The sequence below is a fragment of the Anthonomus grandis genome, chromosome 5, assembly GCF_022605725.1.
Source record: "Anthonomus grandis grandis chromosome 5, icAntGran1.3, whole genome shotgun sequence".
Lineage (NCBI taxonomy): Eukaryota > Metazoa > Arthropoda > Insecta > Coleoptera > Curculionidae > Anthonomus > Anthonomus grandis.
The window spans coordinates 10072750-10096878 of record NC_065550.1 but is presented as its reverse complement, the minus strand read 5'-3'; the positions used below and the strand labels follow the sequence as shown (position 1 = coordinate 10096878).

General features: G+C 30.6%; 2 protein-coding genes across 2 annotated transcripts in view; one reads left to right on the top strand and one right to left on the bottom strand.

The window, feature by feature from the left end:
• Window positions 1-671: 671 nt before the first annotated feature.
• On the bottom strand, window positions 672-6266 carry LOC126736474 (glutamate--cysteine ligase regulatory subunit). The gene is made up of 5 exons (XM_050440854.1): window positions 5895-6266; window positions 5645-5843; window positions 1930-2104; window positions 1734-1870; window positions 672-1674 (listed from the first exon to the last, which is right to left on the bottom strand). Exons 1-5 carry the CDS (start codon window positions 6000-6002, stop codon window positions 1535-1537), a joined length of 759 nt encoding a protein of 252 aa, XP_050296811.1. The 5' UTR covers window positions 6003-6266; the 3' UTR covers window positions 672-1534.
• Window positions 6267-23779: 17513 nt separating this feature from the next.
• LOC126736476 (homologous-pairing protein 2 homolog) overlaps window positions 23780-24129 on the top strand; it is a 33611-nt gene continuing 33261 nt past the window's right edge. Inside the window, exon 1 of the mRNA XM_050440859.1 lies at window positions 23780-23906. The gene's annotated coding sequence lies outside the window, so the exon portion shown is untranslated. The remainder of the gene's footprint in view (window positions 23907-24129) is intronic.

The window sequence follows — 24129 nt, the reverse complement described above, 5'->3', positions numbered from 1 at the left end:
GATGCTTTATTTGCTTGACTCTTTCTTCCCTTTTTTATAATGTAGTGTACAATAATCTTATTTTATACCAATTCATTTTATATTGTCAGCTAGGTTTTTAGAAGAGTCGTCTCCACATTTATAGTCAAATAAACGAGTCGCAATCCATATAATTTTTTAAGCTTCTTCCAAAATATCATTAAAATTTTCGTTTGATCTAGATTTGAACTAGATAAATATATTTTCATCTGCTCCAAAATTAAAACGCATCGGATTCCTGCAATACTTTACTTTCAATAATAATTTTTGCTTATACATTATTATACTATGTAATATTAGAACAAATAAATTTAAACGACTTAATTTTTAAGAATAATGAATTTCAAATATTTCTGATTTCAGAATCTATGCTTTTATCAGAATAAACTGAAACAAAGCGTCTTATATCGTTGGTAGATTGGATCTAAAAATTGTAAGATCTGTTCTACTTTTCTATCTAGTACTAGAAAAAGGATTTAATCTCAATGTTAGAATTTGATCTTTTAAAACTTGTTATCGATTTAAGTTGTTTTTAGTAATGTATCGAAATTGGTTCAATGGTCTATATAACTTAAAATAAATGTTGTCAATTATTTCATCAGGTTTTATTTTTTCAAACAAATCTGACTTTTTTATAAAAAGAAATATTCAAATAATATCAAATCATATTTATTACAAAACCATTTAACAACAGGGAATGACAAAGTTTCTGTTTCTATATCAAAATACTGATAATATAAGTTCCATACACCTAAGTTATACAGGGTGTAAGAAAATTCAGTACATGCATTTTACGGCTTTACTTCTGGATCCCTTTTTTCCCTATATTACATATGTTCTAATTGGATCCCTTACAACCTAGCCATTCCCAAAAATAATTAATTATTTTAACCTGTGCATACAATTATAGAGCAAAGGTAATTTTAAATGGCTTTGGATGCTCTATTTATATTTCCCAATAACCAAAGATTAAGTGACCCAATATTAATAAAACCAAGAATATTTTTGTTTTCATTCATTCAATATTAATATTTTTTGTGTATAAAAAGAAAAATTTATTAATGGGTAACTAAAAATACTTCGGTCATCCTCCACTAAATTTTAGTTACCCATTGACATATTCACTCCATTGCAAGAATGGACTACTTCTTCAACTTTAAAAATTTATTATTTTGTTTTTATCAAGCTTGAAGCATTTACTATTTATTTTATTAATAATCAATGCATGTTTTGATTTCTATAAAAATTGTACATAAATGTACGATACTCGATTTATGTTTTGTTCAAATCAACCAACAAGGGGAAATCATTTTTATTATTATATTTTTAAATATATGTACTGAGTTTTTTATTACCCTGTATAAATATATTATCATTTGCACAATTATTAACATTTATAAAATTATTTCAAAACACAACAAATTTTAAGAACAAAGTTTACAGTACAAGTGATTTTATATAATCCTAATAAAAGTTAAAAAGTGCTGTATAAAAGAGTTAATAAATGCAATATATTTTATTTTAAACTAAAACAAAGACAATACCCTTTAGTGATTAATACGCCCCTACATTTAATATGAATTGTGTATCTCACAGCCCATTGCAAATCCAAAGGTTTCTCAAATATATCTGTAATCGATTGTGACGGCAAGATGTCTATATTAAAAACATATGTTAAACTCTGATACTAAATACATATCTGTGAAATGACTTACCACTTGAATCACTATGTGTAAAAAGTTTCAAATCATTTTCTTTGCAAAACGCTTGTAAAGTTGGCGGTACCACACAACATGTTGCTAAATTTATTTGTATTATATTTGGCTTTACCTTTGCCCAATTGTAAAGAGATCTACAAGTTAAATTATTAACAAATAACCATCCCAATTAACGGGACAACTTAATAGTCACCGAAAAGTGCTTTCTTCAACATCAGCAATTCCTATTTCCCCAACTACCTTTTTTTCTACATAAGATTCTAGGTGTCGCCAAATTTTTTTAATAGCATCAAGATCATCTGTGGTTTGTTTTTTAAATGAAACTATTACATCAGATACATTGGAAACATCTAGCTGTTGACTTAAAGCTGAAATAAACATTAGAAAAAAATTAAAAAAAAAAGCAATTTAATTTTAATCTTTGGTAATTAAATGTACAAACTGAAAATCATTGGAACCAATTTGATTAATATACATATGTTTTTTGAATGGATAAATTGTTTAAAACCTTTATAATTATGTCTATATGGCATACTTTGAATAATATTGGCAATGGAGTAAACAGCCTTCTTTACAATAATATCTTAAATAGATAGATTTTTCAATTTTATATTAAATAATTTGGACATCGCATTTCCACTGAAAAAATCAGTCAATCTTAATTTAAGAGTCTCTGAAGAAATATTTTGCTAGTATTTTTTATTATTATCAATTTGATTTTAAAAAATCCTTAGAAAAATATTTCTTCTGTCACTTAAATACAGTAATGATTAACTATTTAACTATTATTATTTGTAAAAAAAAACTACTAAAATTTTTTGTACTAGCTTTGCCGAATAGACATACATAAGTCTAATTACTCAAGTAAAAAATTGCTCTTTGAAACCCTAAGTGCTTCTCAAAACAAAGTTCTCTATATCTCTCTTATCCATTTAAAAAGAAATTTGTTCCAATCTGCATAATAAACTAAAAAAGTGCTGGAAGTTAAGAAATATATTTGCTTGGCCACAAGTATACTAAGATTCAGTAGGTACCAAAGTTAACTACCAAGAATCATTCAATTGTACTGTGCTAAACACATGAATATGCAGTATGAATGTTTTGAGTTATTTGACTTTTAAAGTTTAGCAGCTAACCATTATATATAAACTTTTAGTCATGCATTTAACTGAAACTAAAAATTTTGTATGCTACACATATTGACAATACTTATTTATTTATTTTCATAGATCATCAAGAGCCCAGTAAATGCCAATTACAGATATTAACACATATGTAAAAACCAATAGATGGTAAGTACTACTTTAAAGCCAAACTTAAAACTCTACACAACTTTCAACATAAATGCTTACAATTAAAATTATGGTACAACATAAAAAAAGTTAAAAGGACCTGTGAATAGTTAAGAACCAAACTTAAAAGAAAAAAACTGACATAATTAAAACCCCATAACCTTAGATCAATCTTTTTTTTTTTTGATTAAAACATATCAAGTCAATGTTTGTTAGGACCATATTGGCTAATAATTGCACACATTTTATATATAGGACACCTCTTGTACAGATAAGGTCTAGGAAAACCTACATAGAAAGTCTATTTATTTTTAGAAATAGTCGAATTAGGAAAAAGTAGCTTTAAAAGAATTTAATGATAGTCAATAGCTTCCTTCAATAATTTAAATATAGTATAAAGAAGTAGTTCATGACTTGAAAAGAGGCCTTATTATATTTTAATGAAAACTATTATATTTTAATGAAATCCTTTAAAGGTGATATTAAATATTACCCCATCCTATCATTCAAATGGATTCTACATTTATTTCAAAATATGAATCTCTCTTGAGTGAGTCTTAAGACATGAGTCTTAAGACCAAACTTAGAGAACTGAAGGCTTTATTTATCATATTTGTTAAGTTTTTTTGTGAAGTTGACTGACACCTAGTTAAATTATTTTATATACACACAAAATTAACATAAGTAAATTTTGCATATCAATAAATATAAGTTTAGAAGGGATCATAATTTATCTACTTATAAATCTCAAGGGGCAGTGTTTTTCTGGCTGCATCAGACACCTTAAAGCACATGAGATGGACTTTTATGTGGTTGATGAGAGCCAGGCAACATTCCTTAATGTTTGAGTGTATTTGTGAGCAAATAACTGGATTGGTAAATATTAAAATAGTTTACATGCCACCCCATAATAATTTTGAATTTTTAAAAGTTTTCTATGAATGCTGTGAAAAAATCTTCTAAATCAAAAAGCTTACATATTGGGAGATTTTAATATTCCAAAATATCTATGGAATAATAAAAAAGTAAAAAGACTACTAGAGTTAAAACAGTCTAGCTTTTGTAAATTAAAACAATTTAACACTATAAAAAATAGCCCAAACTGAATCTTTAACATAAAATCAAGGGTCTTATTTCATGGCTGATATAATTATTTATCACCCATACTTAAAACTTAAAAATAAAATTATTAATAATGTTCCTCCCAGCAAAATTAAGATAAATTTTCATCTACTTAAAAAAGATATATAGGATTTAATATACAGGGAGTTTCAAAGTATCAAATGAGAAAAAATCTGAATTGATTTTGTATTGAATTTTGTTGTATGTTGTAAATGATTCACATTCATTGTACTTGCCCACTCTGGGCCAAGTACATTCTGGATAGTGTATAAGTTTTTTAAAATAAAAAGGCCATATATAGAACAATGGTCTTTAGTCATAGCCCTGATGAAAAGTGCTAGGCAGATATTAATATATTTCTTACACTGAATATGTTTATTATTCTATTTGACTTTCCTGATAAAATATCTGACATAACAGGACAGTCTAGTACAATTATTCAATAATAAAAAATTAAAGATAAGTTTCCAAAAAAATGTAAAAGAAAAACAAGATATTTGGAGATAAAAATATTTTGAATTTAGATTTTTTGTAAAGCCACAACATACAATGAAATTTGACGGATATCAAAAATAAATGCAAAAAGAATTAAGATCAAACCCCAAAAATATTCACCCATTCAAGGTTATTGGAAAAAATTGTAAGTAAGAGAATATAAACCTCTGTAAAAAATAGAAATTTAATACATTAACATGGAGCTTTCCACATAATTTAATAAATTTTTCTACATATATGAAGTTTCTAGAACAAGTTGATGTAATATTTAGAGATATTGAAAAAGCTTTTGATAAGGTTGATTTTAGACAAATTGTTAAAGCTCTGCAGAGTTTTTCTATTCCCACAGAACTCATTATAATAAACTAATAGTTGACAATAAAATGAATAAACTAGATGTAAAAAAAACAGTTTAAATATTCAAAAAGATCTGGTCATCTAACAACTATTATTCAAATTCAATTTTAATTGTCATATTAATAATCTGTCTTAAATTGTTGGGGTTCATAATGTAGAATTGTAAGATTGTTGCTCGTTCCTTGCATTCTCAAAAAAAAAAGAAAATTTGTAAAAATTTTTAATTTAAAATACCTGTGTAAGGTATACATTAGGCTTAAAGCTGTTATAATGGTTACTTAAAACTGTTATGCAATTTAATTGATTTTTTTGGAAATGTTGCTTTTCAAAATAGTGAAACATTACTATTATCAACATTACCTAAATAACAAAACCAAACAAAAATTCACCAATTAGATAATGTACAAAGGATAGATTAAAGGAATCATACCATTTTAAAGTAAGTTACAGTCTAAATGATTTTTTTCTTTATTAGGTTATCTGTTTTTTTCGCTTTTAAATATTAAAGATTCTTCCCACTTTTGCATTATTTTGTTAATGTTGTTTTGACTTTTTTTAATAAAGGAAAATAAAAAAATAATTATTATTACTACACTATACCTCATATATAAAGATAAACTACTCCAAAAAGTGATACTTTACCTGTGTTCAATGCATCTTTTAAATTCTCTTCATTGTCATTAGTAAGAAATACTTTTAAACCAATTTTAAGAGCATCAACTCCATTCTCTTGAATCTTCTGCCGTGTATCATCAACCCTTGATATAACTTTAAGGTGTTGCTCGCCTGAGTCTCCATTTTTAAAGTTTTCCTTTAGGGTGAAGTTAATTGCCTCTATAAGCTACAATATGTTTTTAATGACATAAAGTTTTTATGATTGTTTAATACTCACCTCTTGTGTAGAGCTCTGACTTGGTTTCTTGATAATGTCATTTATGGACATAATATTGCCAGTACTAAAAATGAGCTTTTCTCCATAGTTTATCCCCAACGAATTCATTTTTGATTTTGAAAAAAAAAACAGGCAAAAAAGGAACTGAAAAAAACACAAGAGGAAAAAGGTATGCTAGAAAAGATAACCTCTTGAAACTAAAACTATATGCGGTCAAGTCTAAGTAGCAGCCGCAGTTTAAATATTGAAATTTTGCGAAATATATATTCTTATAAAATATGTATATATATCACGCAAATATTAGAGTAATCGCGGCAAGTTCTATTACTATAAAATAAATGTAATGATTCTGAGAAATGAGTTTTTTTTTTAAATATATGACATAGGACATCACCTAAATGTCAATCGGAAAACCCAAACAATAACCGATTTTAGGCGAATAACCAAAGCGTTTTGGTTTTTACCAATTTCCGATTGGTATTTACCAAAACGTTTAGTGTTGGTCAGTGCTGCCAGACGTATGAAATTATCGAGCGACGTTGTCAAAATTATCAGATTTTCTCGAAAAATATGTTACAATCCGGAACTTAATTTTCTAAGAGAGAGTATTGAGGAATGGAAATAAAAAAATTGCGTCGTTAGTAAAAAACAGTTAGCATTAAATAAAACCCCAACAAATATAAACTTAACCTATATATTTTGATATTATGTATGAAATTTAAACCAGAAATTAGGTACAAGAAAAAATGTTTACAAAAGTTATTATTCAAATGAAATATTAATATCTTCTTCATCATCCTTCTTATATATTATATTTGATATCATAGACTTTGCCATTTTTTGAGTAACATCAAAATTATAGCATTCACCATTAACGCGCTGTGATGATAAAAGTAGTGCATTTATAGTTTTAGTCACGAACTTAAAAATATACCTGGACTGCCAATGCAATGGAAAGTAAATGACCACTACTAGGTGGCCGCCATTATGCGTGATTGTGTCCTTTCGATGTTGGTCACCCTGATAAATTTTAGCGGTGCCAATTGTAGAAAAACGAAGCAATTAAAGTTTTGGAGGTTATGTTTACACAAACAAAATAAAAAGTTGCGAAAGAATTTAAGATAGTTCTTGTATTTGTTTAAGAATATCTTTAAAATTGTGATGGAAAGTATTCTTCACCCTAAATGAGTACCTTAACGGAATTAGTAAAGTCTAGGATGAATGAATTTACTTATTATTGTGGTCAAATACATCCTTAAAGAGACAATAAATTTTAAAAATATTCATTATTTTCTAAGTAGTTAGCATATACCTATATTATTTTACTATGTACTTATTACAAAAAGAAATTGTATTATCTTCATATTTTGTCATTCATTCATCTGAAAAATATTTATTTATTTTAATCCACGGGTCAAGTCCTTTATAAAATTTTTATAAATCTAAGAATTAAAAATGAGATGGTGCATGAATACTAATCCTTTCCGTCAACTAGGGTTACAGCTCAACAAGTTAATGTCATCTACAGCCTTATGTTCCTTAAATGAAATATATTGTAAGAACTTATGCTGCACTCTTCCAATAGCTTGAATATTGTAATGGGGGCGCCAAACACATGAATAATAATGAAAGTCTGGGTGCACAACAGAGCAGAACAATAATTTGGTATAATATGTATGGTAACAAATGTATGTATGTTCACACATATATGTTCCAATGGGCTACATGCATGCTCTTTAAAGTGTTTTTTATTGTTCTCTTGAATTTTACTTATCCTAATACCATGGAAATGGTAGTTTTCATTTAAACGTTTGCTTGTTTAATCAATAAACTTAGTAGAAAACAAACGTTATTGAAAACCCATTATTTGGTTTTTCTTATATCCTTTTCAACAATTCTAATCTTTGGCACATATGCTTTAATTTAGAATATGGTTTATAACAATGCAATGAAGATGATGAATAAGACATGAAATGATGTAAATAAAAAGAATGCACTTTCTTGTTCCAATACCAAAACACAATATAAAATAAGTTTTGCTATTTGAATGAAATTTTAAAAGGTAAAATTAGTGCCTAATTTAGGAGATCGTGACAGAGAAGCTCTATGGGTAAATGTTTTAAACAACTAGAAGGGATAGGGGAGAGGTATAAGGAAAAAATCTAGATGTTTCAAAATTTTTATTTGGCAATTTTATCTACATGGCAACTAGTTTTGCGACCTAATGAATATTATAGTCTCTGGAGTAAACACTCAACTACCTTGCGGTCATATGTTGAAGATATAAAATTAAGGCTTTTTAAAATTAAGGCACCTTTTTAAGAAGTGTATTTTGGTTAAAATAAAAGTTTAGCTGCTGATAAGGAAATAATAAGTTAAAACCTTTTTCTCTCTGGACAAAAATATACCTACAAAATTCTTTTACAAAGTATTTTACAAATAAATACTGTTAATATTTATCATTTGTGTAATATATCTTTTGTCTCTTTTATTCATAATTAAAATTCATAGTATCATTGGTGTCTAAATAATACCAGTTTTGACAATCTCTTTCTGATTTTATCTCCCGAAATTGTTTCATTGATATGATTCGCAATACTGTTAATTCTTATAGAACTATAAGTTTTAATAATAGAATTAATTAATTTTTTTTCATGACAATACTTCGTATACTGCATGATCAAATACATGGTCTGCCAAAGTTGGAAATAAATTTGGATTTAATAAAAAGTTTGGCGATTCCTTCATTAATAAGTTAATTAAAATATCCTTTGGTAAAAGCCTTCCAGTAAGTTTCATCGCATTCTGAATCTTTCTTTCAATCCTTCTGCAAATATATAAAACACTATTAGAAGGGTAAGAAAGTCCACCTCTAGTTTTCCTGGCAATAAAGTTAAAATAGGTGTTTTGCTCATCTTCACATGAAACCAGAGCATTAATACAAGTTAAGCAAGTAATTATTTTTTTTAACTTTGCAACAACAAATCCTGATATGTATGCAATTAGATTATCAGAAAATTCATCAAAATTTGTAGGTAATATTAGTTTTTCCTCTTCCTCTATATTGTAGACTCTTTCATCTCTGTTTCTCTCAACAAACACTTCACTGATCTCCTTTATATTCTCTGGCAATACAGGTAAGATGTTGGTATTATCTAGTATCAAACAGTTTCCAGTATCATGTTTTATGTTAATATGTATGAGCATTCTTCTATATATATGATAAAACTAAACAACTAGGGTTGTTATTAGGTCCATTTCTTGATCTAAAAGCCACAAATAAAAAGAAATTCATAAATGACTAAAAAATATTTCTTACCTAATTCCATTAAAAAATAGTTCTAAATGGTCTTGGCTGAACTTATATGTTACGACTTGCATATTTTTCGAATACTCAAAATGCGAAAATCTATACAATTAGGACTAAACAAAAAAGAATAGATTTAACACAGGTTCTCTATATGAATAGTTTCATACAGAGAACCACAGAACGTCATAATCACTAAAACGCCTAGTTTATTTTCCAAGTGTATATTTATTCTATCAATTAACATCCCCTTTTAGACTGAGCTAGAATGCTCACATAACTTTGGCATAAAGTTTCACATTGTACTTTATTTTTTCAGTATTAAAAACCTGTGCAAATTAATGAAAAAACGTGGTGGTTTGACAGCGTCTATCTTAATAAAAAAAAGAAGTAGAAAGATGAAAAAATTTGAATCAAACATGGAACTTACTTAGCATATGACTACAATAATTTATTTTCACTGATATGCCCCACAGAATGTTCTCATTTTTTTTAACATGTACGTATTCTTTTCTTGCACCCAGGAATTTTTGAAGCAATTTTTTTATTTGTATCAAAATGCTTTAATTCCTAAAGAACAAACTCTCAAACAGAAAAAAATAGACATAAATTTCCAAAATAAATTACTTTTAAATGGAACCAAAATTTTAGTGATGCATATAGTTTTTTGGATGAGGGTACTGTGCAATATCAGGATACATAAGAAAGATAATTAAGATTTTATTTGACAAATGTGAAACACTCTTCAGTCCAGAGCTTACCTTCATTATTGCTTTTTTCCACTCTATGTGTTTCTTTCGTAATTTATTTGCTAGGTAGAGCCCCTTTTCTTCTTGTAGTTCATATAATCTTGTAATATATTCCCATTTTATTTCTTTTCCATCCTTATCTGTCCAAGTTTTGCTCATTGCCCAATTGTTGCGGATTAACTTCAACATGTGACATACATCAAAAATTATATAAACTGGGGAATGATCTATAGGGTTTTCAAAATATATTTTTAAGCTATTAGGATTTTTCACACTACAGCCAAGTTTCTCCATCATTTTAAAATGAACCTGTGGCCCATCACATGTAATAGCAAGAATTCTGATGCCTGTTTTACCTATTTGGTGTAAAGCTTCTTTAATCAGGTTGGCTTTTTCATCTCCACTTAACCCATTAATGAAAAAATACCCAATAGGTATTTTAATATGGTAATTTACCCCAACCACCATCAGAACTAAAGCTTGTGATGCTTCTTCCTGATCATCATTAGACATACTAGCTCCTATATCAACATAGCCCCAAATTCTTTGAGTATGTCTTTGCAAAGAGATTTCTTTTTTTATAGACATTTCATCCATCATTAAGCACCCTAATAGAGGAACACAATTTTTTGATTGAAATGAGTTTGATGCAATTTTTAAAGCAATAAGGGAAGGTTGCGTAAATCCTGGGGTACAATCCACCTTTGCTGACCAAGATCTAATTGTGGAAGGTGCTGGCAAAACCAAGTCAAAAGTTTTTCTTACATAATTATATGCCTTAGAACTGTAAAACTGGAGAGTCATAGCAAAACTTCTTAACACCTCAGGGTACTTTGTTCTAGTAACTTTTTTTTTCTTATTCTTTCTAGAACTATTTTCAATAATTCTTTTCATCAATTGAAATGACACACTTGAAAATGTTGATTCCAAGACCTCAATGGCATTATTCGTTAATGAAATTTTTTTTTTAAAATTAAGACAACTTGTTTAAGTGACTTGATGGCCAGCTTGCATCTTTTATTTGTTCTTCTAACGACTTGATATCTTGCTTTTAAAGTCTTTATATTTTTCCTTAAGACTATTATTTCCTTTTTGTCATGTTCTGGTGTTAAACTGAAAAATTGTAAATGTATCCATTAATATTAGTATCAAGTGTTCACTTTATCTTAATCAACATTTTGATCCACCCACTGTAATTTTCTTCCTTTTAGTAATTTTCATCTCATTCTGAATTTTATTCCAAAACAAGCAGAGTAGATAGTTGGTAGCCGAGTTTTTTCCAAGTTATTACTCAAACAGCACACTAACAACTTTTTGACATATAAAACCAACCTATGTTTTTTTAAATGGCCCCTATATATTATATGTGCATTTATTAGAATATGTTTTTCTGTTTATAATGACATACCAGTCTTTATATTTTAATCCACAAGATGCTTAAGGCATATTACTTTTTTTACAGATGCTAAACTTGCTAAATACCATCTTAATGATAAAAGTTATTACAACAACTTAACAAACAACATTATTTACGTCAATGTCAGTTAGAGCACCCAAAAATGAAGGTCCATAAGTTTTCCAATAAATCACAAACAGGTGGATGAAAATATAAAGTGTTTTGCATTTTAATAGATATAAGACTTTTAAGTCAAAAAGTTGTCATTTGTTTCACCAAATACTTAGAAAAAACTTGGCTACCATTCATTCTAGTTTTTATTTTACCTTAATAACTTTAAAAACAAAAAAGTTGCAGAGAATCGAAATGTTATCAAGATAAATTAAACACATTGTAGATGTACATACGACATCAAACTAAAAATGTTCCTTTGCTTACATTTTCAATTAATTTACTTCCAAATATAAATGCACTTACCTATAATTATGGAGAGCTTTTACAAATTTAAATTTTGCAGAAGATGTTACTGAAGCAGTACTAGAAGAATCAGACACTGTACTTCTACAAGGGCTTTTTTCCAAAATGCAGTAGTATGGGCGTTTTAATCTAATATTAAAAAGCAAATAAGCATTGTAATAGTTTTTTTTTTAAATTAGTATTGTATAATTTACCTATTGGGTTTTACTTCAGATTCACCACCTTTTTGTATTCCCAAGCATACAGCATTTGTATCTGAATCTGGCCAGTTTTCTTTTGGAATGTCCTCAAAATTACTAACATAATGTCTTTTCATAAATTCAGTGATACAATCTTCAGTGTTCATGCGAGTTTTAATATTGATTAGATTTTTTGATGGAATGGTACCTATTTTCAGTATCCTCTTTTTCTTAATAGGTTTGTAATCATTTATTAAGAAATGATCAGAGCACACTCTCTGGTAAGCAAGATTACTGGTGGTGTCCTTTCTGCCAATTACTGTCAACCATTGGTTTCTAAGTTGCTCATCTTTTGGAAATCTATAGATACATTTATATAATAAATCATAATTGCAAGACAATATTTTTGCAATTAAAATTAAAAAGTGTGTCTACATCTGTACTATGGAAAAAACTGGATTATAGATATAAGTAATATTGTACAAATTACATAAAGAATGAAAGAGGAAAAATGAAAGTCAGATGCTCGGTCAGATGTAATACTAAACACAACAAACACTAAGAAAATATTTAGGTTTTTTAAAAAAAATTGGTAGTAGCTGGATGAAAATGGAAATGCATAAGAGATTTTTTTTTTAAGTGAGGATGGACTAATTTTAACTAAATAGGACCTGAATTAAGAGGAACATTTTTGTCATTGATTACTTTTGTTGCTTAAATCCGAAATTTGCTTACTTAGTTGAAACAAACAACTGAATTATTTTAGCCCTTGATTTATAATTTGTAGTACTATAATATTAAAAGTATTTTCAATTTTATTTAGTTTTTTTAAACCAATTTTTGTTTTCAATTTTCATTTTATTCAACTACCTAGATTACTGTCTGTATTAAACAATATCATAATAATGTATCCAACTAAATAAAAGCCTCTAAAAATACCTAAAAATTGGCTTTTTAATGAGCAGGCGATTACTTAAAGATTAACAGACATGATTATAATATATAAAATTAAATTATACTTACAGATGATAAGATACGGCGCTTCCACACAACTTAGTGGAGTTCCTACAATTAGGCACAAAACACTTCATAATTTTCGAACTTCACAAGAATTTTTTTTTTATTCAATTTAAGAAAGTGAAGAAAGTACACGAGTCACGACTACATTATCTTCGTGACAGATCCCATGTCAAACGTCAGCGTCGTCAACTTCATTACCCTATATTTTTTGTTGGCAACACTAAAAATTCAGAGTGACCAACATCAAAAGGACACAACCACTATAAAAATGGCGGCCACCAGGTAGTGGTCATTTTTGGTTATGATGGCCATATGCATTGGCAGTCCAGGTATATTTTTAAGTTCGTGGTTTTAGTGCACAAACTATTACGCGTATCAGTTTTAATGCGATTCACCTTAGAAAAAACCCGTTAACAATCTGCATTGGAATGGGGTAAAATAAGGATATCCAAACTAAATCTGCATATGGTTTGGAGTCTAAAAGGTCTTTCTTTATAGATATTTTATACCAATATTTGTCAATGTTATTTTCATTTTTAATATCCTCATCAAACTCATTTAGGCACTGACAATATAGCCTCCACTGGTCATCAATTTTTCGTTTTTTTGTCGGTATCTTGAGGATCTATAATTCTAGGTAGTAAGTTTATTACCCCTATAAGAGACTGAGGTCTTGGCTTACAATAATTCTTATCAAATATAGCTAAGTTAGATAAAATACTATCATTGAAATTAAACCTTTTTTTATCTCCATAGCATATACTATTCAAAATTGACGACATCGGATGAGGAAGTCATCTTGTTGTTGCTGATTTAGTTTATTAATATTTTCCATTACCTTAATACCAAGATATACTTGGTTTAACTCTATAAAATATTTATCGTTAGATGGATCTATGTTTTGTAATTCTGTTTGATGGACATAATTGGGTTTTAAAAAGGTCAACAAAAAAAATTAAAAAGTTTCGCACATTTTAGTATAAACTATTGTTATAACTACTTGTTCGTTTTGAAAATAAGTGTTTAATCTGACAAATTTTGGAAGAATCCATTGGAGAAAATAAAAAAAAGTTTAGTTTCACTGTCACCTAACCTATTGGCTATGGTTTCGGATGCTAGTAGTCTATGTCCAATCAGTGCTGGGTAAAATATAGCTGTAATGGATCCCACTGTTCAATAATTCTGTTAACTACCATGAGCAATGAAAGCCACCTAGTCTGCGAAGGCCGCAAAATTTTGTGAGGCTTAACTTGACAAAATTCTAGGAATTCTAAAAGCTGAGCTTGCCTTTTGCTACTGTGTTTAAAAAAACTAAAAATATTTCTAGCTAAGTCTTTACAGTGCCGTGGAAGAACTTTACATGCTTCACTGGCGCATAAATGGAGAGAATGACATGTACATTTTTGAATAACTATTCCAGGAAAGTTAAGTTCTAATCGAGTAATAACAGAATTTTTTGACCCAAACATTGTGTTGCAGCCGTCCGAACCAAAGCCTATGATATTTTCTAAGGGTAACCCGGATGATGTAAATACAGCATTAGCATAAACTTGTTGTATATTACTTCAGCCGTAGCACCAGTATTTGTTTCATCAGCATTTTTGCCAGAAAAACATTGCACTAAACTAAAAAATCTAGTTACAACTTTTTGATATTTTGAAGAAAAGTACCGCATGCAAACACACATATTTTTTACGCTGCTTATATCTGTAGATTCGTCTATTAAAAAACTAAACCTTGTATGCCTTAGCTCTTCTACAAGCTCTTTAAAACAACATTTCCCCAAAACGTTTTTAATAATGCCGGTACATTTGGTTCTTCCCATTTGCACGTCTTTGGCAATTCTGGAGTCAGGAAACATATTTTTCATAAGGGGCACTAAATGATCTGACAGTTTCATAGATAAGTTATGCTCAGAAATAAAAGCGGCTACTTTGATTTCTGCTTGGGAAACTTGATCTTGAGCCTCATTCTTTTTAAAAAATGAAAAATCGATTTTAGGTTGATTTGATGCCAGTCCCTTTACAAGCTTCATGTGTTTAACGCCTTTGCCGTGATTTTTGATGACTGTAATATCAGCTTGGAAATCAGTGTTACATGCAATGCACCTTGCCCGTAGAGGATTATCTAAAACACAATAAATACCAAATAAATCAAGGAGTATCCCACAGTCCCACCAATTATTAATTACATAATTTATGTAATATTAAGCCACCGAATTTATTTATTTATTTTATTTATTCTGTTTTTTATTATTTTGATAAATTTATCTAAAGAAAATAAAAAATCTATATATAAAAGTCAGTTACGATTATTTTTCTAAGCAAAAATATTCGTTTAGGTATACCGCTCACGACGCCGCATCTGATAAATTTAATCAAGCTAAGGCTAAATTAACACCTCACTAGTATAAACTATACACCGCCAAATTATGACAGAATTAGATAAAGCGTATTAGGATATTCCCGAAAAACCAATTGTTTTGAAGATTAACACCCTGCATCTCGTAAACAAACCGCCGTTGCGGACACATGTTTATCTAAACTTGTATTAAAATAACCTAAAGATTCATCTGTCAAATTAATTGTACCTAATATACTAAATTAACATCCTGCATAATGGAAATATAACACTTACCTTTAACAGGTTTTAACCACGCCTTAAAAAGATTTTCCCATTCTACCCTGTATTGCTGAGATCTAGTTTCCCGTCTTTGCATGTTTTTAAAACGTTTCCTATTGATGTTTGCTTCAGATTCCGAGTCCGAATAAGAATATTTTGACGTAGTTGCAGCGTTCATTTTACACGTTTCAATTATAATATTACCAGTTACACACACAGTGAAAAAGTAATAGCTCTCTACCGTAGGCTATGTATGATTTCATTTTTATTTGACCTTCTGTTCGGTGATTCCCACAACTCGTTACCGGCGGAGCCCACGTCGAGCGCCGTTTAAAGATTTGGATTTGATTGATTTCGTCTTGAACTTGCCCCAGAGATGGCTTTATCGGTTTGGAGTTCGGATAAATAATTGAAAAATAGCTAGTAGGGCGGAAATATAATGGGTAGATGCCTAGATGGTATACATATATACATTTTGCCAATAATATAACTCACGTTACGGTAAAAATCATAAACTCTCTTGGTAGTTTATTAAGTTTGAAATGTTTTTTAACGTTTTGAATTATTTTCTAGTGAAATTATGTTACAATTATCGAATATGGTACAAGTAATATTTCAGTTAAATTTTAAGGATAAATTATGTTACAATTCGATAATTATGTTACATCTAGCAGCACTGGTGTTGGTTTTTAAGAAGTGACGTCATCAATCTACTGTCAAAGTTGTCATCAACATTAGCGGTAATTACCCAACTGCCTAGTAGCGTTGATTGAATATTTGGGAAAATGCGCAACCTTATGGACGTACCCTAAAATTTACCCGACAATGGGATGGCGGCACCGTCGCGTCGGTCGCAGTGAACCTGAGAATTTTGCCAAAGGCGTGTGCCAGTAGTTGTTGCGTAAGCAGCGTGCCGGTTTTGCATAATACGCCCTGAAAACTCGGGCGCTTTGAATCTTGGCGCTTGAGGGCGGCTTGTTAGATTTTTGTATACATTTTGTGTCAAACAATAATTTATTATCTTTAGTAAAGTAGTCAAAATCTAGGTAATAATAAACAAAATACTGAATAAATTGTTCAATTATTTAAAAAATTTAAACTTACCTAATTGTGTAATACAGGTCTTTAGAAAAAGTTTTTATTTGTAGATACAAATGTAATGCTTGGCACCTCGCAAATTCAATTTGATATTTTGTAGCATAGTCCAAAGTGTTTGGTAAATTTTTCCAAAGTTGCTTTTGTTTGCAATAAAATCTAAATAAGAAATGAATTAGTTGAATCTTAAGGAGATATATTTTCTTTAAAAATTGGTAAAATTAGTCCAAACACTTGATCCATTCCGGTTTTCGAATAGATCAAGCATATGTCAACGAGTGCTATTTTACTTCAAATGGGCTAATAAAACAGAATATGCTGGCACAAATAATACCATATGTTATTCGGGGTGTACAGGGTGGCCAAATAAGAATGCGAGGTACTGTATCTGGGAAACTATTCATCGTAGAAGCTTGCGATAAAAAAATTTATTACTAAAATGGCCAAGAGAATGACCTGGAAAATATTTTCAAGTTTCTAAAATGGCCGCTAGAGGGCGCAACTGCAATCTTGAATCTAGAAAACTGATGTTTCTGTAAATTTTGCTGAATTAACCTAACAAAAAAATAGCTGATTATTAAAGTAGAGACTAATCTGAACCTTTTTTATTTGAATAGTTTTGCTGTATCTCTTGAAATAAAGTGGTGGGGGGTGTTCAAAAGTTGGCTTAAAACACACCCTGTATACTAAAAACGCCTTAGCCGATTTTATCAAACTTGGGCTAGTTGAAAAGAGCAATTATTAAGCTACGAATATTATTATATTTCATGTTTTTTTAGTTTTACATCTCGCCGCTAGAGGGCTTTTTTCGGCTTTCTGACACAAATGACTAATTTTCTCAAAAAACTTAAATGCAATGGTATAAATTTTTTTATACAAAAAAATAGCTTAATGTATATAATAAAAGTAAAGTAAATAAAAAGTAATAACATAAAATTTAGGCCAAAGAAAATTTTATATGGAAATCCCTTAATATTTATAAAAACTACAAAATAATTTATTTCGAATTTCTTTTATAATGTAAGTTGTGGCCTTATAAAGAACCAATTTTAAAAAGAAACGGTTTTAATGCCCCCGTAAATGCTCGAAATGCTGACCATCACGCTCTATGCATTGCTGAAGCCTCTCATGGGTAGATAGAACTGTAGCTTCAATATCGGCTCTCGGTATGGTATGTATTGCATTACGAATGCGGTTTTTCATATCTTCTCTAGTCGTAGGCTGAGTCTGAAATACAATGTCCTTTAACCGCCCCCATAAATAGAAATCAAGACAGGTTAAGTCTGGGGACCGCGGAGGCCATGGAAACAGGCTTCCTCTTCCAATCCACCGCTGTTGAAAAATATTATTAATATGCTCTCGCACATTCCTAGCAAAATGTGCTGGACAACCATCCAACTGCAAAAACAAATTTTGCCGGACTTCCAGTGGCACATCTTCCAGCAACAACGGTAATTGATTTACCAAAAAGTCGAAAAAAACATTGCCATTTAGAGATTGCTCAAAAAAATATGGTCCAATAATGTTGCCTCCAAGTATACCACACCACACATTTAAACTCCAGCGCCCTTGGTGCTGAACTTCACGCAACCAATGCGGATTTTCTGCAGACCAATAATGCATGTTATGCAGGTTGACTCTACCGTCACTATTAAATGTGGCTTCATCGGTCCAAAGAATTTTAAATAAAAAATCTCTGTCCTCGCGTATCATGCCTAATATCCAATGGCAATAGTCCAACCTACGGTCAAAGTCTGCTTCTTCCAATGCCTGATGTAAATTAACATGATATGGGTGCATTCTATAAATATATTAAAAAAAAAGCTGAACTTAAATAAATCCATATATGGCGATGGCTATTAGAATTTACCTATTGTCCTTCAAAATTTTTTGAATCGTTGTTCTTGATATGCCTAATTCAAGCTCTTGTGCTAACATGAAGATTTCCTTCAATATATCCCAGTACGCTGTTAATATTGTCCACATTTGTTCTGATTCTTGGCCGTTGAAACCTAGGCCGAAAACTACCATTGGCTCGTAAGTTCGCCACTAATCGGGGAAGAAATCTAATATCGCAAGGACTTCGATTTGGATATCGAGCAGCATAAACTCTTTTTGCTACTGCAGCATTTTGAAGACATTCAAAATAAACCGCAAGCATATCAACAGCTTCATCGTTCGTAAAACGCATTTTGCTCAAAAACAAAAAATGCTCAAGTAACGTAAAACTTTTGACAACTTACTATTGACAATTTGAGGAATGTTTATTATAATTTGAGTAGACATTTGTTTTGTTGCATTCCATGGCCTGCTTTCTAATAATTATTTTTTTCGTATTATATCCATAGTGAATATATAACATAAAATAGGTCTGATTTTTGATATAAGCATTATTAATACTTACCTTTTAGTGATATTAGGTAATATTTTCAAAAATGGTAAATTTTGTTTTCAAAAGTAGTGAATCTTAAAGAATTCCAAAATAATTAGTATAAAAAAATTAAAATTTAAGGGTATAAAATATTCTTTGGCCTATATTTTAGGTTAGGAATAAGATATCGAGTTGCGGTTTTCGCAAGATTATTTAGACATCATTTAGCTATTTTTCTATGAAAAAAAAATCATATCAACGCGTTTAAGTTTTTTGAGAAAATTAGTCATTTGTGTCAGAAAGCCGAAAAAGCCCTCTAGTGGCGAGATGTAAAACTAAAAAAACATGAAATATAATAATATTCGTAGCTAAATAATAGCTCTTTTCAACTAGCCCAAGTTTGATAAAATCGGCTAAGGCGTTTTTAGTATACAGGGTGTGTTTTAAGCCAACTTTTGAACACCCCCCACCACTTTATTTTTAGAGATACAGCAAAACTATTCAAATAAGAAAGGTTCGGATTAGTCCCTACTTTAATAATCAGCTATTTTTTTGTTAGGTTAATTCAGCAAAATTTACAGAAACATCAGTTTTCTAGATTCAAGATTGCAGTTGCGCCTCCTAGCGGCCATTTTAGAAACTTGAAAATATTTTCCAAGTCATTCTCTTGGCCATTTTAGTAATAAATTTTTTTATCGCAAGCTTCTACGATGAATAGTTTCCCAGATACAGTACCTCGCATTCTTATTTGGCCACCCTGTACAATTTGGGAGGTCAGTAGCCACAACAGACAAATACCAAGGCCGCCTCTACAACCTCAACCAACAATTTGCAAGACAAAGGGATAATTTACCCATAAGTATCCTTTTTAAACAAAACCAGGAATTAGAGATTGCCTTTATTCATCACTTGGTCAATCACGGGAAAAGAAGTGCTCCTGTAATGTCGGATTGCAGTTCAAGCTGAGTGGCTTCGCCCTCATTAATGTATTGAACAATAGTCAGTAATTAGTGTTAAAAGAGGCATTAATACTTATTAATCGCATTTCAATTCATATATTACGTAATCAAGTGTCGTCATAGTCATCGTCGTCGTTCATATCCACTACTGCGTTCCAGAATTTACATGTATTCATAATGAAGTGTTATTTTAGAATTTACTGTACATAATTACAATCAGCTACATTCATATTTACATTATATTTATCTTATCGCATATAGGCTAAATCTTAGCATATACAATTAGAATTTGTAAAGAAGTTCTAATAGTACAATTCTGTCAAATTAGCAAATTTGTGTCAGAGTACAAAGAAACAGAGAAATAAGAATTTCTACGTTGATGATTTACTCGCAGGAGCAGACTCAGTGGAAGATGCAACTCGGTTATGCCTCGAAATTTCCTCAATTTTAAAGTCAGCATGTTTTGATTTACGAAAATGGAAGTCTAACAGCAAAGATCTTTTATCAAACATTGCACATGGAAGTTGTACTCCTGATAATTTCTTCGGGTCTTCAGAAACAAACAAAACCTTGGGCATGTTTTGGTCTTGTGAAACAGATAACCTTTCATTTCATATCGATATCCCCTCAAAAGTTGGGTAATTCTCAAAACGACTTATTTTTTTCGAAGTGGCAAAGATTTTTGATCCCCTTGGTCTCTTAAGTCCAGTTGTCATTAAAGCGAAAATACTTCTACAGATTTTATGGACACTAAAACTTTCATGGGACGAACCAGTTCCAGTTGACATAGCCAAGAAGTGGTTACATTTCAGATCGCAACTGTTTAATTTAAATAAATTACAAATTTTAAGATGTATTTTAGTACAAAATCCAGTCACTGTTCAACTCCATGGATTTTTGGATGCATCAAATAGTGCATATGGAGCATGTATCCATGTTCGAACTGTGGATGAATATAATAAAGTTCAGGTCGAACTTCCTACATCCAAAACTAGGGTAGCGCCACTCAAGTCTTTAAGCATTCCAAGATTGGAATTATGTGGTACTTTACTTTTGGCACAATTGTATATCAAGGTCAAATCTTCTTTAACTTTACAATTCAGTGAAGTCTATTTTTGGTGTGACTCGACTGTAGCCCTTGCGTGGTTAAGATGTTCACCCAATACTCTACAGGTTTTTGTGGGAAATCGCGTTTCCACTATACAACAAATTACTCCAATTGACTCATGGAGATATGTCTCTACGGATCAGAACCCTGCAGACATTCTATCAAAAGGAATGCTACCCAACTATATTAATTATTCAGACATGTGGTTTCATGGTCCATTGTGGCTTCGTAAGCCATCTATCAATTGGCCCTTAGATATTCACATGCACAAACCAATAGCTGTTACAGAATTGCCAGTTCTTCGCAAAACAACACAAACATTTGTGGAAATCGAAAATCAAAATTTATTTTCTTTCCACAAATTTTCAACTTCCACTCGTATTACTCGAATTATGGCATTCTGCCTTAGGTTCATTTTTAATTGCCGAATTAAAATATTCGATAGGCATTTTAGCCATTTGACAATATCTGAACTTCGCAATGCTAAAGACATGTAACAACTGTTAAAATTTGGGGTAGTGTCAAATAAAAGTAGGCTACTTAGTCTCACTCCTTTTATTACAGAAGGAATTATCCGAGTTGGTGGAAGACTAAAAAACTCATCGTACTCATTTCATAAGAAACATCCAGCAGTGTTGTGTCCCAAGCATCACCTAACCAAGTTGATTCTTCAGCATGAACACAAAGTGCTTATACATTGCGGCTCTCAATTATTGCTTGCACACATCAGAGATAATTACTGGCCTATATCTGGTAAGAATTTAGCAAAGCGAATTATCAAAGAGTGCCTCATTTGTTTTCGTTTCAATCCCACTTCACCTAACCCTATCATGGGTAATCTTCCAAGTTCTCGAGTCAGTCCTCGAATTCCGTTCTCTGATGTTGGCATTGACTATGCTGGACCTTTTCAAATGAAGGATCGAAAGGGACGTGGTTGCAAGATCAGCAAATGTTATTTAGCACTCTTCATTTGTTTAACAACAAAAACGATCCATTTGGAGCTGGTCACTGAGTTAAGCACGTGGGCCTTTCTTGAAGCTTTTCAGAGATTTATTGCAAGACGTGGTAAATCATTGAATGTTTATTCTGACAATGGTACTAATTTTGTAGGCGCATGCAACTATTTGAAGGAACTAGGTATCTTCCTAAAAGGCAATTCACCAACACTTAAGGAAAATCTAGAATCATCTTTTGAAGTTTCATGGCATTTTATTGCAGCATATTGTGGTGTATATTGGGTGTTAAAGCGGCAAAACATCACTTAAAAAGGATTATACTTAACACAATATTGACTTTCGAAGGTCTTTACACAGTAATTACCCAGATAGAAGCTATTCTAAATTCACGACCTTTAACGCCACTCTCGACAGATCCAAATGATTTGCAAGTGCTCACCCCAGCACATTTTTTAATTGGGCGATCACTTCAATCTGTTATTCACCCTGATTTACAGAATACTGCTATCAATAGATTATCTAATTTTGAGCAATTAGAACTTCTAAGACAACAATTCTGGTCGCGCTGGACCAAAGAGTATTTTTCTAATTTGCAAACTAGACGAAGAAGAACCAACCGAACATTCAATTAGGGACTATGGTTCTTATCAAAGACAATCACTTGCCACCGTTTAAGTGGAAATTTTTTAGGTCGCGTTAATAGCCTCTATCCGGGGAATGATGGTGTTGTGCGCATTGTATCCGTGAAAACTATATTGGGTAACATTAGATGCACTGTTACCAAACTGTGTCCGCTTCCAATTAGTGACAATTGACATTTAGCAAAGTTGACATGTTTAGAATAGTTCTAATTTAGTAAGTCTCCGTTATTAATAATTATTAAGTTCATTTTCATTTTTACTTCATTTATTTCAACTAACCTGCGTATTTTCATTTTTTACTTAGGTTAAGTCCTGTTTTTTATGTTTAGTGATTTGTATTCCTCTGTTTTCATTGAAAGTATTTTCATTCTTTCAAGGTGAGCGGCATGTTAAGGTTTACGTTAATTAAAACACCTGAATCGTTTTTGACAGAAAAAAAAGTTACGTTGTTGTCAACTACTAACTAACGCCGTCAAATAAGCCCTCCACTTTCTTTGCATATTAAGTGCATTTTTAAAATAAAGAAGTGGTTCACGATGGACTTGTTTGTTTAATTCAACTATAAAAAAATACAGTCCACAATTAACCCTTGCTGTTCCCAGCAGCAGAGACACTACACAATTTGGTGATCCAGCAGCGGAGCAGCAACATAAAAACAGGTACTTTAAGGGACAATTAGCTTAAGGGTCTCATAAAAAAAAGTCGGTGCAAACGGCTGTTAGGTAACTATCTCAAACACCGACAAACCTACACCGTACTTCAAGACTTTCAGTTCTAAAGGGAGATATTCTATGTTATTGTTGATGATCACTGTATAGTAATGCTTTATCATAGCTACGGGTTAACCAGCTATATCAACCAGTAACATATTATTAGGTCTGTAAACATTTTTGAAAAATCAATATATTTTGTAAATACATCGTTTTTTTTTTTAATCGATAGTTCATACCTCTCTCTATATCTGTCATAATTTTGATCATGTGATTATATTGTCATGAATGTCATGTCATTTATGTTTGATGTCAGGGATTATATTTTGAAAAACACCGGTTTGTTTTTGTGATATAAGAATCTCTATTTATTTTTGTTCCTGTAGATACAAACGTCTAAAAGTTCATAGTAAGAAATAAAGGTAATTTATTAGGATAAGCATTTTTAAATTTGTATCATTAGTTGCGCCTAAGGTTTAGGAATTTTTCAAATTTTAGTTTAGATTACTTTCTAAAAAGTATTATCTAAATCTTAAATAAGTTTTGATGATATACCTATATTACTTTTTCTTGTATGGGTATTCGGTTTGGACGTATTTAATTTTTTTTTGTAATTGTGGTTGTGTCTAGAGCACTATTATTGTA

Bases quoted from the DNA above. Each gene is read 5' to 3' on its own strand.
- LOC126736474 (XM_050440854.1), bottom strand. From the start codon at position 6,002: ATGAATTCGTTGGGGATAAACTATGGAGAAAAGCTCATTTTTAGTACT. The intron at 1,871-1,929 runs GTGACTATTAAG...TTTAACTTGTAG, and splicing joins GTTGAAGAAAGCACTTTTCG to ATCTCTTTACAATTGGGCAA. The intron at 1,675-1,733 runs GTAAGTCATTTC...TTTTTAATATAG, and splicing joins TACACATAGTGATTCAAGTG to ACATCTTGCCGTCACAATCG.